The sequence below is a fragment of the Muscardinus avellanarius genome, assembly GCF_963383645.1.
Source record: "Muscardinus avellanarius genome assembly, chromosome: 1".
Classification (NCBI taxonomy): Eukaryota; Metazoa; Chordata; class Mammalia; order Rodentia; family Gliridae; genus Muscardinus; species Muscardinus avellanarius.
In genome coordinates this window covers 229,844,865-229,859,140 of record NC_137786.1, presented here as the reverse complement: position 1 = coordinate 229,859,140, position 14,276 = coordinate 229,844,865, and the positions used below count along the sequence as shown (strand labels likewise).

At 51.4% G+C, this 14,276-nt stretch overlaps 1 protein-coding gene across 3 annotated transcripts; it reads left to right on the top strand.

Moving 5' to 3' along the window:
• Positions 1 to 921: 921 nt before the first annotated feature.
• On the top strand, positions 922 to 10,103 carry SLC22A6 (solute carrier family 22 member 6; the record flags this gene model as incomplete). 3 transcript variants are annotated; one of them, XM_080698385.1, is made up of 10 exons in its annotated part: positions 922 to 1,290; positions 2,007 to 2,110; positions 2,345 to 2,499; positions 3,914 to 4,082; positions 4,697 to 4,820; positions 4,963 to 5,078; positions 6,887 to 7,101; positions 7,224 to 7,332; positions 9,692 to 9,763; positions 10,016 to 10,103. In XM_080698385.1, the coding sequence occupies 10 exons, from the start codon at positions 922 to 924 to the stop codon at positions 10,101 to 10,103; spliced, it is 1,521 nt and encodes a 506-aa protein (XP_080554511.1). The 3 variants fall into 3 exon arrangements, with proteins under 3 accessions (XP_080554511.1, XP_080554510.1, XP_080554509.1); XM_080698384.1 differs by having other exon boundaries at positions 9,560 to 9,763; XM_080698383.1 differs by having other exon boundaries at positions 9,560 to 9,763; positions 10,013 to 10,103.
• Positions 10,104 to 14,276: the final 4,173 nt, after the last annotated feature.

The following is a 14,276-nucleotide window of genomic DNA, read 5'->3' as shown; positions in this document are numbered from 1 at the left end:
CAATAAAAAGTATGCATATGGAACACACATTAAAAGTACTCATTGATTTTGATATAGATTCATTGAGCCAGGCATGGTGGCACATGCTTATAATACCACAACTTGGGAGGCTGAGATAGGAGGACTGCAGGTTCAAGGCCAGCACTCAGTAATTTAGTAAGACCCTATTTCAAAATAAAAAATAAAAGAGGGCTGGTACAGCTCAGAGGTAGAATGACCCTAGGTCAATCCTAGTACCACATGCACAAAATAATAATGATAATAATAATAATAATTGATCTGAAGTTCACATGTTCACATTCAACTGAGCCTCCTGAATTTTCTTTGGCAGTCTTTCCCAAAAACAATCTGTTTGGATCCTGTCCACTAAAAGGGACAGAGGCCTTTCAAGAAGCCACCACATTTCCCCAAAGCCAGTCTTCTCACTGTAAGGGAGACCAAAAAGTCCTACCCTGTCCCCTTCTGCTCCCAGATGCCCAAATGGACTCTGCCATCTCCTCTCCCCACTCCCACCAGCGGTCAGGTCTCCTGCCCTTTATCCCCACTTGGAGAAATTCCACTCACAGGGTTAATCCTTCTGATTTCAAGTCACACTTTAACTCATTTTTTTCCAGACCAAGGATTAAAAACTGCCTCGTGAGGGTCAAGGCTCTAGCAGCCCCTGAAAGCTGAGCCGGCCAGGACCCCTGAAAGTGAGCAGAAATCGCAAGGGAAAGGGAGGGACAGAGAGGGAAGAAGGAGGGGCGCCCACCAGGCTGCCGTGGCCCCACAGAGCCGGCTCACTCGCAGCTGCAGGAGCCACTGGGCTGTGGATGCAGCGGCAGCCCGGCTTCTCCGGCAAAGCACCGCAAGCGGCCAGGAGGACGCAGGTCCCGGGACTGGAGGTCCTCAACCCCTGGCCACTCGGCCGGGCCTGACCCCATGGCCTTCAATGACCTCCTGAAGCAGGTGGGGGGCGTCGGCCGCTTCCAGGTGATCCAGGTCACCTTGGTGCTGGTCCCGCTGCTTCTGATGGCCTCCCACAACACTCTGCAGAACTTCACCGCCGCCATCCCCGCGCACCACTGCCGCCCACCTGCCAGCGCTAACCTCAGCCAAGACGAAGGGCTGGAGGCCTGGCTGCCCCGGGACAGTCAGGGGCGGCCTGAGGCCTGCCTCCGCTTCACCTCCCCGCAGCACGGACCGCCCTCTCCCAATGGAACCGAGGCCAACAGCACCGAGGCCACTGAGCCCTGCGCCGACGGCTGGGTCTACGACCACAGCACCTTCCCGTCCACCATCGTGTCGGAGGTGAGTGCCTGGGACTCCCCTCCATGCACCATCCAGACTCTCAGACAGACAGACAGACAGACACATACACACACACACACACACACACACACACACACACACACACACTATCGCCTTCTCTGGAGACTATGATAGGAAGATAGAGAAAAGGATTCAAAATAAGGGCGTTTGTAAAAATAATAATAAATAATAATAATAATAAGATAAAGCAGGTGTGGTGCACACAACTGTAATCCCAGTGCTTGGAAGGCTGAGACACAGAGGATCACAGGTTCAAAGACAGCCTCGGTAACATAGTGAGACTCAGCAACTTAGAAACACCCTGTTTCCAAACATAAAAGGGCTGCGAGTGTAGCTCAGAGGTAAGATGCTCCCGGATTCAATACCCCAGTACCACAAAAAGAAAGAAAGAGATAGAGGAAGGTGATAAGGGGAGCTGCTGAGTTTTTTTAAATGCTCTCAAGCCAGGCATGGTGGTGCAGGCCTGTAATCCCAGCACTTGAGAGGCTGAGACAAAAGGATCACAGGTCTGAGGCCAGCCTCAGCAACTTAGCTAAAAAAAAACTCTCAGTTCCCAAGATCAGAGGCTAACAGTAAAGTGTCCAGGGAAGAGACAGGTGACATGGAGCTTAGAGGACCAGCCTAGAGGAGGGGAAGGGGCTCCCCTGCATTCTAGCTCATCGCTCCTGTTTCTCTGCACCCCCTACCCCCCACAGTGGAACCTCGTGTGCTCTCGCAGGGCGTTACGCCAACTGGGCCAGTCCTTGTTCATGGCAGGGGTGCTGCTGGGAGCCATGGTGTTTGGCTACCTGGCAGACAGGTCAGTCCTGGGTAAGGCCGGAGGACTGGGCTGCGCTCGCAGGGCCCTCGGCTGGACTCAGGGGTGGAGGGCCGGGTGGGACGTTTGCATTCCCAGCTGGGGCTGGTTTGAAGACCTACGGCACCAGCCTCATAGTGCTTCATGAGTCCTCAAATCCCAGGGCAAGGTACCCCTCCCCCTGCCCAGCCCAGCCCAGCCGCGCCCAGGCCCCTGCTACAGTCTCCTCCCCCATAGGCTGGGCCGCCGGAAGGTGCTGATCTTGAACTACCTGCAGACAGCTGTGTCGGGGACCTGCGCGGCCTACGCACCCAACTTCCCTATCTACTGTGCCTTCCGGCTCCTCTCGGGCATGTCCCTGGCCAGCATTTCCCTCAACTCCATGACACTGAGTGAGGAATTCTCGCCTACCCATTCCCTTTCGACCACCCAGCCCCCTTCCGGCCTCCGCTCTCAGCCCACCCCTCCTGAGCCCTGCCTAGCTTCCCCTTGGGTCTGCTCTTTCAGCCCATCTGACAACCTCCTTCTCAAGCTCATGGCACACCTGCAATCCCAGTGCTTGGGAGGCTGAGACAAGAGGATTAGTGAGACCTTCTGCAACTTAGTGAGACTCTGTTTCAAAATAAAGAATAAAAAATAGAGTTGGGGGTGGAGCTCAGCGATAGAGTGCCCCTGGGTTCAATCCCCAAAGGAGAGGCACATCCATACACAAACAATACACTCTTCTCCCATCAAGAAGTCCTGGAGCTGGACGTGGTGGCGCACGCTTGTCATCCCAGCATTTGAGAGGCTGAGACCAGAGAATTACGGTTCTCAGATAGCCTTATCTACTACTTAGTGAGACCCTCTGCAACTCAGTGGGACCCTATTTCAAAATAAAGAATAAAAAACAGAGCTAGGGGTGTAGCTCAGAGGTAGAATGCCCTGGGTTCCATCCTCAGTACCACAAAAAAAAAAAAAAAATTTTTTTAAAGAGGTCCTGGGACTGTCAGATTTCACCCCCCCTTTTTTTAATTAGTGTAAATCACCACAGTATTTTAATGTTGCATTAGCTCTAGTGTTTCTATACATAGAGCAAATCAGCATAATATAGAACAAACATTTATAAACTAAGAATGGCCTCTTTTGGGGCAGGCAGTGTGCTCCCTCTTAGAGCACTCACACACACAGAGTTCCTCAGATGAGAAACCTGAGGCTTGGAAGAAGGGAAAGGATTTGCCCAGGGTCATCCCTCAAGCCCAGAAAGAAGTCCAAGTATCTAGAATTCTCTGGACTCAAGGAATTCATTAGGAGTGGAATGGGACTGGAGCAGGACGTCTAAGGACCCGCTCCAATGTCCAATCTAAGTATTTAAGGGTGTGCCCAGCAGCCAAGTCAGGAGACCCCAGGAACCAAGCAGGGCCTTCTCAGACCACAGCAGAGAGGCAGCCCCACCCCCAACTCAATCAATACCCGAGGATGGAGAAAAGACACTTCCTGGAACCCACGCCAGAGCCGAGCAAGAAGACAGGCACGGTTGCTGTAGAGGATGGACTGAGTGGTCAGAGGTGCTCTGAAAGGAAAGGAGGAGAGAAGTGGGGGCAGAACAGGGCAGGAGTGGAGGTGGTGTCCTGGGGACTCTGAACCCACCTCCCCATCCCGACCTCCACCCAAACTTGCCCATTCTGCTCACCCTGGCACCCAAGCTCACTTGACGCCTCTTCCACAGAGCCTTGGGAAGGACTGAGGTGAGGAAGGAGGGAAGCCGGGGTCTTTTCCCAGGGGCAGCCCAGCTGGGGCGCCACCCTGTCCTAACCCTCTTTGCAGATGTGGAGTGGATGCCTATTCACACGCGCGCCCACGTGGGCACCTTGATTGGCTATGTCTACAGCCTGGGCCAGTTCCTCCTGGCGGGCCTGGCCTACGCCGTACCCCACTGGCGCCACCTGCAGCTGCTGGTCTCTGCGCCTTTCTTCGCCTTCTTCATCTACTCCTGGTGCGTGGGGCCTGGGGTGGGAGGCGGCGCCAAGGAGCCCAGAGGTCTGTGAAGGACAGGACATCTCCCAGGGTGGGGCACATGCTCCCACTCCACAGAATCAGTCAAAGCCAGGGGCCAAACTCAACCCAGTGCTTCCATGGACAGGAGAGGCTTCCATGTGGGGGTGGGGGAGGCTTTGCCCCAGGGTCCTAAGTTCTCTGGCTTCCCCCAGTCCCCTAGCCGGCCTGCACTGCTCCCCCTGCCCAGCACCCAAGAACTGAGCTTCTGGGTCAGGGAATGAGTCGCTGCAAAGCTGGCCAATGCCTTGGAGTCATAAAGAGAGGGCTCTGGCAAAGCTCCTGGGTTCCCAACCTGAAATTAAACCCCAAAGCCAGGTGTGCTGACACACATGTGGAATCCCAGTACTTGGGAGAATGAAACAGAAGGATTGCAGGTTCTAGACCAGCCTCAGCAATGCAGTAAGACTCTCAGCAACCTAGCAAGACCCTGTTTTATTTTAAAAAATTTGTTAAAAAAAAAAAAAACCCACAGGTCCCTGAAAAGCCCAGCCCCCACCCCCATCCCAGCGGATGGCAAAGTGAGGCTGACACCACCCCCATCCCCATCCCCAGGTTCTTCATTGAGTCTGCCCGCTGGTACTCCTCCTCCGGGAGACTGGGCCTCACCCTGAAGGCCCTGCAGAGAGTGGCCCAGATCAACGGGAAGCAAGAAGAGGGGGCCAAGCTGAGTATGGAGGTGAGACCCCCCCCCCAGGGCCCTTAATGACAGCCCATCAGGGCTCCAACCCAAATCCCCAAACCCAGGACCCAAGCGGCATCTCTGAGAGAGGATCTTCTGAGAGGAGCTGAGAGGCCCTGGGCCCTGCCCATCCCATCAGGTACTCCGGACCAGTCTGCAGAAGGAGCTGACCACAGGCAAAAGCCAGGCTTCGGCCATGGAGCTGCTGCGCTGCCCTGCCCTCCGCCACCTCTTCCTCTGCCTCTCCTTGTTGTGGTAGGCCCAGACAGACGGACGGACTTGCAGGCTGACTGGCCAAGAGACAAGGCAGGCTGGGGAGGGGGTGGACCATGGACAGAAGAGACAGACCAGAAGGAAGAGAGACAGAGCTGTCATGAGGGGCAGTAATCCCTAACCAGGGAGAATCCTGAAGAACCAGACAGCCCCCAGCCTCCGCTCAGCCGCAGTCCCCAAGCTCCCCAGCCTCTTCCTCCATCTCTGTTCCAGTATGAAAGCATCTTGCCAGGACCAGGGTCTCCAGAAGCAATAGCTACCTCCTGCAGGCACAGGCCAGCGTGGCTCACAAAGCTCTCGGAGACTCTGCTGCCTGGTGGTGCCTGCCGAGACAAAGGCACAAACAGTAAGAGGAATAACACTCACCTCCAAAAGTACAGTTTGGACCAGAATGATACAAGTCAAACATCTTCCTTTCCCTTTGCAGCATTCCGATGTGCTCCCCTGGGTCCCATCACCATGGCAATCCCACAAAAGTTAAGAGGAGCATGGTCAAAGAAACATTCCTGAGCTGGGCGTGGTGGCTCACACTTGGAATCCCAGTACTTGGGAGGCTGAGACAGGAGGATGGGGCTGGTGGCCAGCCTCGGCTACTTAGTGAGGCCCTCTGCAACTTAGTGAGACCTCGTTTCAAAATAAAGAATAAAAAATAGGGCTGGAGGTGTAACTAGGAGGTAAAATGCCCCTGGGTTCCATCCTCAATACCACAAAAAAGGAAGAAAGGAACGAAGGAAGGAACGAAGGAAGGAACGAAGGCAGGCAGGCAGGCAGGCAGGCAAGCAGGCAGGCAGGCAACCGTGCCCATGAATTCTTTGCTTCCAATTTTGGATCCACTCTCAGTTGTGTGTTCTATCCAAAATCCTGAGCTTCATTTCACTGGCTCTTGACATCTTAAGAACATCCGTCCCAGGACCATGGACAGGTCCCAAATGTTTCTGGCCTTTCCCAACACCTCAGCCCTAAAGATGTGGCTTGGAGCCAGGACTGGTGGCGCAGACCTGTAATCCCAGTACTTGGTAGGCTGAGGTAGGAGGATTGCAGGTTTGAAGCCAGCCTCAGCAACTTATCAAAGCCCTCAGCAACTTAGCAAGACTCTGTTTCACAATTAAAGTAAGGCCAGAGTGTAGCTCAGAGGTAAAAATGTCCCTGAGTTCAATCCCCAGTGCCACAAAAAAAAAAAATTTGTGACTTAGTTATCCACCTGTCCTCCCTCATCCAGGCATCTTCAAGAAAAAGATAAGAAAAAGATAAGAAAAAGGCTAAAACTACATAAATTCTACATAGTGACTAAGTAAAAATTCCCTAATACTCTGAAGAGCCTACTTATCAGAAGATTAGGAAATGTAGATTATTGGAGTACTCTCGGTATTTAAACTACCGTTTAAGTATGCAATAAAATGCCTGAAGAAATATTCACCAAGACTGATTCCGGGTCCTTAAGCACGGTGCCAAATATAGTTCACCCTTTTGTGTGTGTGTGTGTGTGTGTGTGTGTGTGTGTGTGTGTGTGTGGTACTGGGGGTGGAACCCAGGAGCTTTCTACCTGCAGACTATACTCCCAGACCTATTTTATACTTTATTTGGAAACTGGGTCTCACTAAGTTGCTGAGAGCCTCACTAAGTAGCTGACGCTGGCTTTGAACCTGTGTGATCCTCCTGTCTCAGACTCCCAAGCCTGGGGTTTACAAGCGTGCGCCACCACGCCCGGCCAGTTCATTCTATTTTTAAAAGCGCACCTTCCTATAAACCTCTCTAATAGATTCCACACCTCTCCTCTCTCCCACAACTAGGTTCGCGACTAGCTTTGCCTACTATGGGCTGGTCATGGACCTTCAGGGCTTTGGGGTCAGCATCTACCTTATCCAGGTGATCTTTGGTGCCGTGGACCTGCCTGCCAAGCTCCTATGTTTTCTTGTCATCAACTTCCTGGGCCGCCGGCCTGCACAGATGGCCTCGCTGCTGCTGGCCGGCATCTGCATCCTAGTGAATGGGGTGATACCCCAGGGTGAGCATCTATGGGGACCTTGATCTTCATCCTCAGCCCCATCCCAAACCCAACCCAACTTCTCAGAAGAGAGGCCAGTTCCTTCCAAGCTCCCGCTGCCCCCTCTCCCTCTCTCTCTCCAGACTACACAATTCTCCGTACTTCTCTCGCTGTGCTGGGGAAGGGCTGCCTGGCTGCCTCCTTCACCTGTATCTTCCTCTACACGGGAGAGCTATATCCCACAATGATCCGGTGAGTGGGAGCCTAATGCGGGTGGAGAGGTAGGGGAGAGACGCTCTTCTGCACACAGGAGAACACAGCCCAGAGCACCCCAGCTCCCAACACTCATCCGTCCCAGGCCTATAGGAGCTGCTGGACAGACACTTTGTGGTCTCACTAACACACGCGTGGCTGTCCAGCCCTGACCTGATCCTAGAAGACAATCTCAAGGGGGCATCACCAACTGGGGCAGGGTAGGGAACCAAGGTAGGGGACCAGAGGCGATGGATTAAAGAATCTCCGAAACACAAGTCAGGAGCCGCCACCAATTCTAAATTCCATCCGTAAACCAGGTTTGGCATATCTGAAACCAAAGAGGAAAACAAGAAATTTCCCGTCACGGAGACTCCTGACGGTATGCTAGCAGATTGTGGATAATGGATAAAGTGTTATTGATGGTTTAGCTGAACACTGTACTTCATTTGTGAGATGGAGAGATGTTATTGCCTTAAGGAGAAACAGCTGGGCATGGTGGCACGCATCTGTAATCCCAGCCTCGGCAATTTAGCTAGACCTTGTTTTCAAATAAAAAATAAAATAGGGCTGGAGTGTGGCTCAGAGGTAGAATGCCCCTGGGTTCAGCCCCTAGCACCACATAGAGAGACAGAGACAGAGAGACAGAGACAGACAGACAGACAGACAGACAGAGAGAGACCTGTCTGTTTTAAGAATGAGATGTGGCCTGGCATGGTGGTGCCCAGCTGTAATCCCACTATTTGGGAGGCCAAGACAGGAGGATGGCAGGTTCAAGGACAGCCTCAGCAATTTAGGTGAGACCTCAGTAAATTAGCAAGACCCTGTTTCAAAATAGAAAATAAAATTGGCGGGGGGGGGGGGGTGTGGCTCAGAGATAAAAATCCCCTGAGTTCAATACCCAGTTACACACACACACACACACACACACACACACACACGGGATACAAAATTCATAAAATGTCAAAGAAATGTCAGGCTTCCCTTGATCATTTGGGATAAGTACCTTGAGGACTCACGGATACTATCTTTTGCCCTTATAGAGTTCGGGGGGGGGGGCTATAGACTAAAGCCATTTTATGTGCTAGGCATTGTCTTCACCTTTTTACAAATATCAACTCACTTAATTATCATAACAAGCCAGTGAGGTAGGTGCTATCATCATTTCCATTTTACAGATGTAAAAACAGGGGCACAGAGAGGGTAAGCAGCTTCTCCGAGATGACACTGCTGGCAAGCAAGGAAACGTGCATTTAAACCCCAAGCAGTATGCTTTCTTTTATTTATTTGTTTGTTTTTATGTCATACTAAGGGTGGAACCAAGGGGCATTCTACCTCCAAGCTACATGTCCAGCCCTGTATTTTATCCTTTATTTTGAAACAGAGTCTCACTAAGTTGCTGAGAGCCTCACTAAGTAGCTGAGGCTGGCTTTGAACCCACGCGATCCTCCTGTCTCAGCCTCCCAAGCACGGGGATTACAAGCGTGCGCCACCGCGCCCGGCTGCATTATGCTTTCTAAGTCTATATAGTAACCTTTTCTTTCTTAGAGAATGTTCTTAACCTGCATTATTATTATTTGTACTCATTGTTTGAATATGTATGGTACTGGGGCTTGAACCAGGGGGTTCTACCTCTGAGCTACATCATTTTAGCTATTTTATTTTTTTATTTTGAAACAGAATCTCACTAAGTTGTGGAGGGCCTCACTAAGTAGCTAAGACTGGCCACAACCCTGCGACCTCCGGTCCCAGCCTCCGGAGGAGTACTAGGGTTATAAGCGTGCGCCACCACACCCAGCATTATTTGTATTCTTGATGACTGCCTTTCTAGCTACGTTTAGATGGAATCTCAGGGTAGTTTTATTTGCATTTCTCTGATTGCTAATGATGTTGAACATTTTTTCATATACGTATTGACCATTTGCAGTTCTTCTTTTGAGAGATAGTTATTCATTTCAATCACCCACGTTTTGATTGGGGCATTTTTTTTTTAAGTTCTTTGCATATTCTACATAGTAGTCCTCTCTGGAAGGAATAGCTGGCAAAGGTCTTCTTCCATTCTGTAGCCTCTCTCTCTCTTCACTTCTTAAAAAAAAAAAAATCACCAAAAGAAATGTTGACTTTACCTGCTGGTCAGATGAGGACCAGAGGCAGCCCCGGGGTGGTCCTGGGCGGCCGAGCTGCCCGCACCTCTGCATTCAGACGCACTTTAACTCGCACCCCGCAGGCAGACGGGCTTGGGAATGGGCAGCACCATGGCCCGGGTGGGCAGCATCGTGAGCCCTCTAGTGAGCATGACCGCAGAGCTCTACCCCTCCCTACCGCTCTTCATCTACGGCACTATCCCAGTGGCGGCCAGCGCTGCCACCGCCCTCCTGCCGGAGACCCTGGGCCAGCCGCTGCCAGACACCGTGGAGGACCTGGAGAGCAGGTGGGTCCTGCCTCAGAGAGGAGCAGGGGCTTCCCCGGGCCACACACACAGGCCTGGGTGACACTGAAGACACCCTCAGGACTCCTTGTCCCCAGCTGGCTGTGATTCTCCCTGAGCCCTTCCTGGGGCTCCCAGCTCCTGGGGCTCCCAGCTCCAGACGACAGAGAGCAGGTGGCTGGGACAGCCTCCTGGGAAACCTGCCCCGACCTCCCAGCCTGGACATCCAGGTTTCTACTTTTCTGCCCCCAGGAGGAAAGGGAAGTCGAGACGTCCACAGCGAGATCAGCAGAAGCAGATGGTCCCGCTCCAGGCCTCGGCACAGGAGAAAAACGGGCTCTGAGGAGCCACGGGGCCTTTTGGAATCCTCAGGGGAGCGAAGGTCCCACAGGTCCCTGGAGCTACTCACACAAGGAGGGGGAGGAGTGGCCGCCCCAGCGTAGGGACTGTGGCCCAGGAAAGCACCTCCCCAGGGGTGCCCCTCCCTGAATACACCCCAACACCACACCATTAAAATACCTGACTGTGTACGGCGTCTGAAATGGAATCACCACAACCAGCCCGAAAGGCCTTACTGCACCGCGCCCATCTCCCACCACCCTCCCCCGCCCAGGACTTTAAAAACCACCTCAGACAAAGAGGAAAGACTCTCTTCGCTTTCTCTTCTTCCCTCTTTCCCTCCTTCCTTTCCTCTTCTCCCATTCAAATACTTCTGTGAGTCTTAGCTAACTAATTTTTGCCCCCCACCTTCCCAGAAATTGACAGGAGACTGAAATGAAAGCAGCCAATCAGGGGCTTTGTTTCTGGCTTCTCCTCAATCTGTGAGAGCCTGTGGGAACCTCTGGCAGCCGGGGTGTCAGGATTGGGGCACCCCCAGCAGTGTGGTCAGGAGGCTGGAAACCTCTAGATTAGAGCAGGGTCCAGACTCAGTTTACCTCTTCCAGCTCTGTGGCTGGAAGCTCAGCCCCTAGCTGGCCTAATCCTTCCCCTGAACTTGCTGAGCTCTCTCTATTGCCCTGCCTCCTGCGGGCTCAGGGCTGCGGAGGGAGGAGAATATAGAACTCCTCCCGGAAGCACCAGCACCCAGTGTTAATTATGTGCCAGGCACCGTCCTAAGCAATTTGCATACAGTAACTCATTGTTTTCTTCCCGGGTAGGTACCATTGTCTTCCCCTTTTATAAATAAGGAAAACAAGCAACAGAGAAGTCAAGTAACTTGTCTAAATTCATACAGCTAGATAATTGTGGAATCAGGATTAGAATCCAAGCTATCAGTTGGACGTGGTGGCGCACGCTTGTCATCCCATTACTTGGGAGGCTGAAACAGGAGGATCACGGGTTCTTGGCCAGCCTTAACTATTTAGTGAGGCCCTCTGCAACCTAGTGAGACCCTGTTTCAAAATAAAGAATAAAAAATAGGGCTGAAGGTGTAGCTCCAGGGTAGAATGCCCCAGGGGTTCAATCTTCAGTACAAAAAAAAAAAAATATATTCCAGGCTCTCTGGCACCAGAATGTGTCTTGCTGGCCCCTCTACTAAGTGGAACCACAAAACACTGAGACTTTAGCTATCTCTATCCTCAGGGCCTAGTTTCTCCTCCTTCCCCCTGGGATGAACAGAAAAGGAGGAGGAAGAAGGGGATTGTGGGAGTAGCCCTGTGAAAGGAGAGATGGAAGGCAGTTTAAGGCTTACAGCCAGAGAAAGACCAGATGTCCAGCATCTGTGTCCACAGGGGAGCTGGCTTCCGGGAAGCCCGGGGTGGCACGGGAACTGGCAGCCCTTTAGCACCTACTGGTAGCCGGACTGCTTGCTCAGCCACACACTCTGCAGTCACGCTGCAGACAGCCCCGTGGCCCGGGGCCCTCGTCCCCTAGGGAAAGTCCACATCCCTCAAGCGTACACGCTGCTTTCCAGGTGGGACCCTGGGGCTGGGGACAAGGGGAGCAGGGGGGTGGCTTGGATGATCTGGGAAGGCCACAAGGCCCTGGCAGAGCTCACAGAGGCTCAGAGAGCAGGACTCTCAAGAGAAAACTGGCCGAGCTGAAATCGCCATTGCCCTCCACTCCTGGAAACTCTGGTAATTTGATGCTCCCCCATAGTGCTGACACTCCTCCTGCATCCCCAAGAATTTCTTGACCATCGTGGCCCCATTAGGGGCCTGAGGGCCACCGGCCCCCTCTCTGCTGTGATTTCTCAGGCAGCACGGCCCCCTTCCTGGAGCAGGGGGACAGGACTGGACCTGGGAGGCGAACGCCTGGCTACACACCTGGATCTGGCCATGCTGCTGCAGCTCTGGGGGTCTTGAGACCCAAAATCCTACCGGCAACTCTGACACGCTCTGGTGCCTCCTGTGGGTCCCTCTTCTCTCAGATCAGATCACCTGGTATCGGGCTCAACAAGGCTGCCCAGAGCCAGCCCTCGGCCTGCCCAGCTGATTCCCACTGGTGCCAGTCCTGGGCGCTGACCTGGGTAGACAGCCCATTTATCCAGCATCTACTCCACCAGCTCCTGGCCTACACTCATCCTGTGTCCTTGAGCAAGCAGAACCTGTGTTCATCTGCTTCTCATTATTGAAAAGACTTGATCCAAGCCGAGAAGTTTACTTTGGCCTCTGGTTCTGTCCGAGGTCGAGGGACTGCATCTGGTTATGGCCCTCCTGCTGGCAGAGACCCAAGGTAGCGCGGAGCATCCCATGGCAAGAGACCAGGAGTGATCACGTGCCTCCTCTGGCCTCTCCCTTCTTATAAAGCCACAAGTATTCAATCATAATGCTCTATGATTATGATAATGCTGATGCCCTTAACCATAATCACCTCCCAAAGGCCCCATCTCTTAAATACCACAGTCAAATGAAGTTTCTGTTCTCTTCCAGTCTGGACAACATAGGAAGACTTTGTCTCAAAAATAGTTCATTTTAAGCCAGGCGTGGTGGCGCACGCTTGTAATCCCAGCATTTGGGAGGCTGAGACAGGAGGATGGCAGTTCGCAGCCAGCCTTAGCTACTACTTAGTGAGGCCCTTTGCAACGCAGTGAGACCCTGTTTTAAATTAAAAATAAAAAATAGGGCTGGGGGTGTAGCTCGGAGGTAGAATGCCTCTGGGTCCCATCCCCAGCACCGCAAAAAAAAAAAAAAAAAAAAAAAAAAAAGTTAATTTTTTGGAATAACATGCATAAATGCTCATGCATTTTAAAAATAGTCTCAGCAGGATGTCATGGCACACGCTTGTAATTCCAGCATTTGGGAGGCTGAGACAGGAGAACTGTGGGTTGAGGATAGCCTTTGCTATACTACTTAGTGAGGCCCTTTGCAACTCAATGAGACCCTGTTTCCAAATAAAAAATTAAAAAATAGGACTGAAGGTATAGCTCGGAGGTAAAATTACCCTGGGTTCCATCCCCAGTACCACAAAAAATAAAAATTAAATAAATAAATAAATAAAAATAGTCTTTAAGGGACTAGAGATGTAACTTGGTTGTTGGAGGCCCCAGGTCCAATCCCCAGCATCACAAAAATAAATAAATGAGTTAATAATAGGTTCTAGGAGTCATATTAATAAAATTGTTACAAAAGCCATTCTGCTCCAGGCTCAGTGGCACACATCTGTAATAACAGTACTCGGGAGGCTGAGACAGGAGGATCACGGGTTCAAGCTAGTTTGCACTGCCTTAATAAGACTCTGTTTCAATAAAAATTTACAAAGGCCTGGAGGTGTAGCTTAGGGGGAGAATGCCCGTGGGCTCAATCTCCGGTGCCACAAAGAAGAAACTGCCAATATAAACCAAACTGTCAATGACAGTCTGCTTTAGGTTTCTCTCTCATTTTTTAGGAAATTTCTTTTTCTTCAAAGTTTGCTGCTTTGAGGGGGGAAAAGTGGTGTTAGATTAAGTAAAGTTTATATTAGTTTGTTGGGGGGAAACTCCCACCTTTTTTAGTTTTTTTGTTTTTTGTTTTTTATTTTTCAGCAATGCTCCTGTCTCAGCCTCCCAAGTACTGGGTACTGGGATCACAGGCATGGGCCACCATACCCAGCTATTTTTCACCCTCTTAATGTTGTACAATAAGGATTAAATTTCAACACATGAACTCTTGGGAATTCAGGTTTGAACATTCAAACCATATGCAAACCACAGGAGAACCTACCTTCATCCCACTTCTTATTATTTTAGTGTGTGTGTGTGTGTGTGTGTGTGTGTGTGTGTGTGTGTGTACATGTACGTGCATGCATGTGATACTGGGGTTTGAACCCAGAGGAATTTTACCTCCAAGGCTGTACCCCTGACCCTTTTTACTTTTTATTTTGAAACAGGGTCTTACTAGATCACTGAGAGTTTCCTTACACGTCTGAGGCTGGCCTCAAACCTGCAATCCTCCTGTCTCAGCCTGCAAAGTACTGGGATTCCAGGCATGTGCCACCATACCTGGCTTCCACACACTTTTTTTTTTTCCAGTACTAAGAATTGAACCCAGGAGCATTCTACCTCTGAGCTACACCCCAGTTCTTTTTTTTTTTTTTTTTT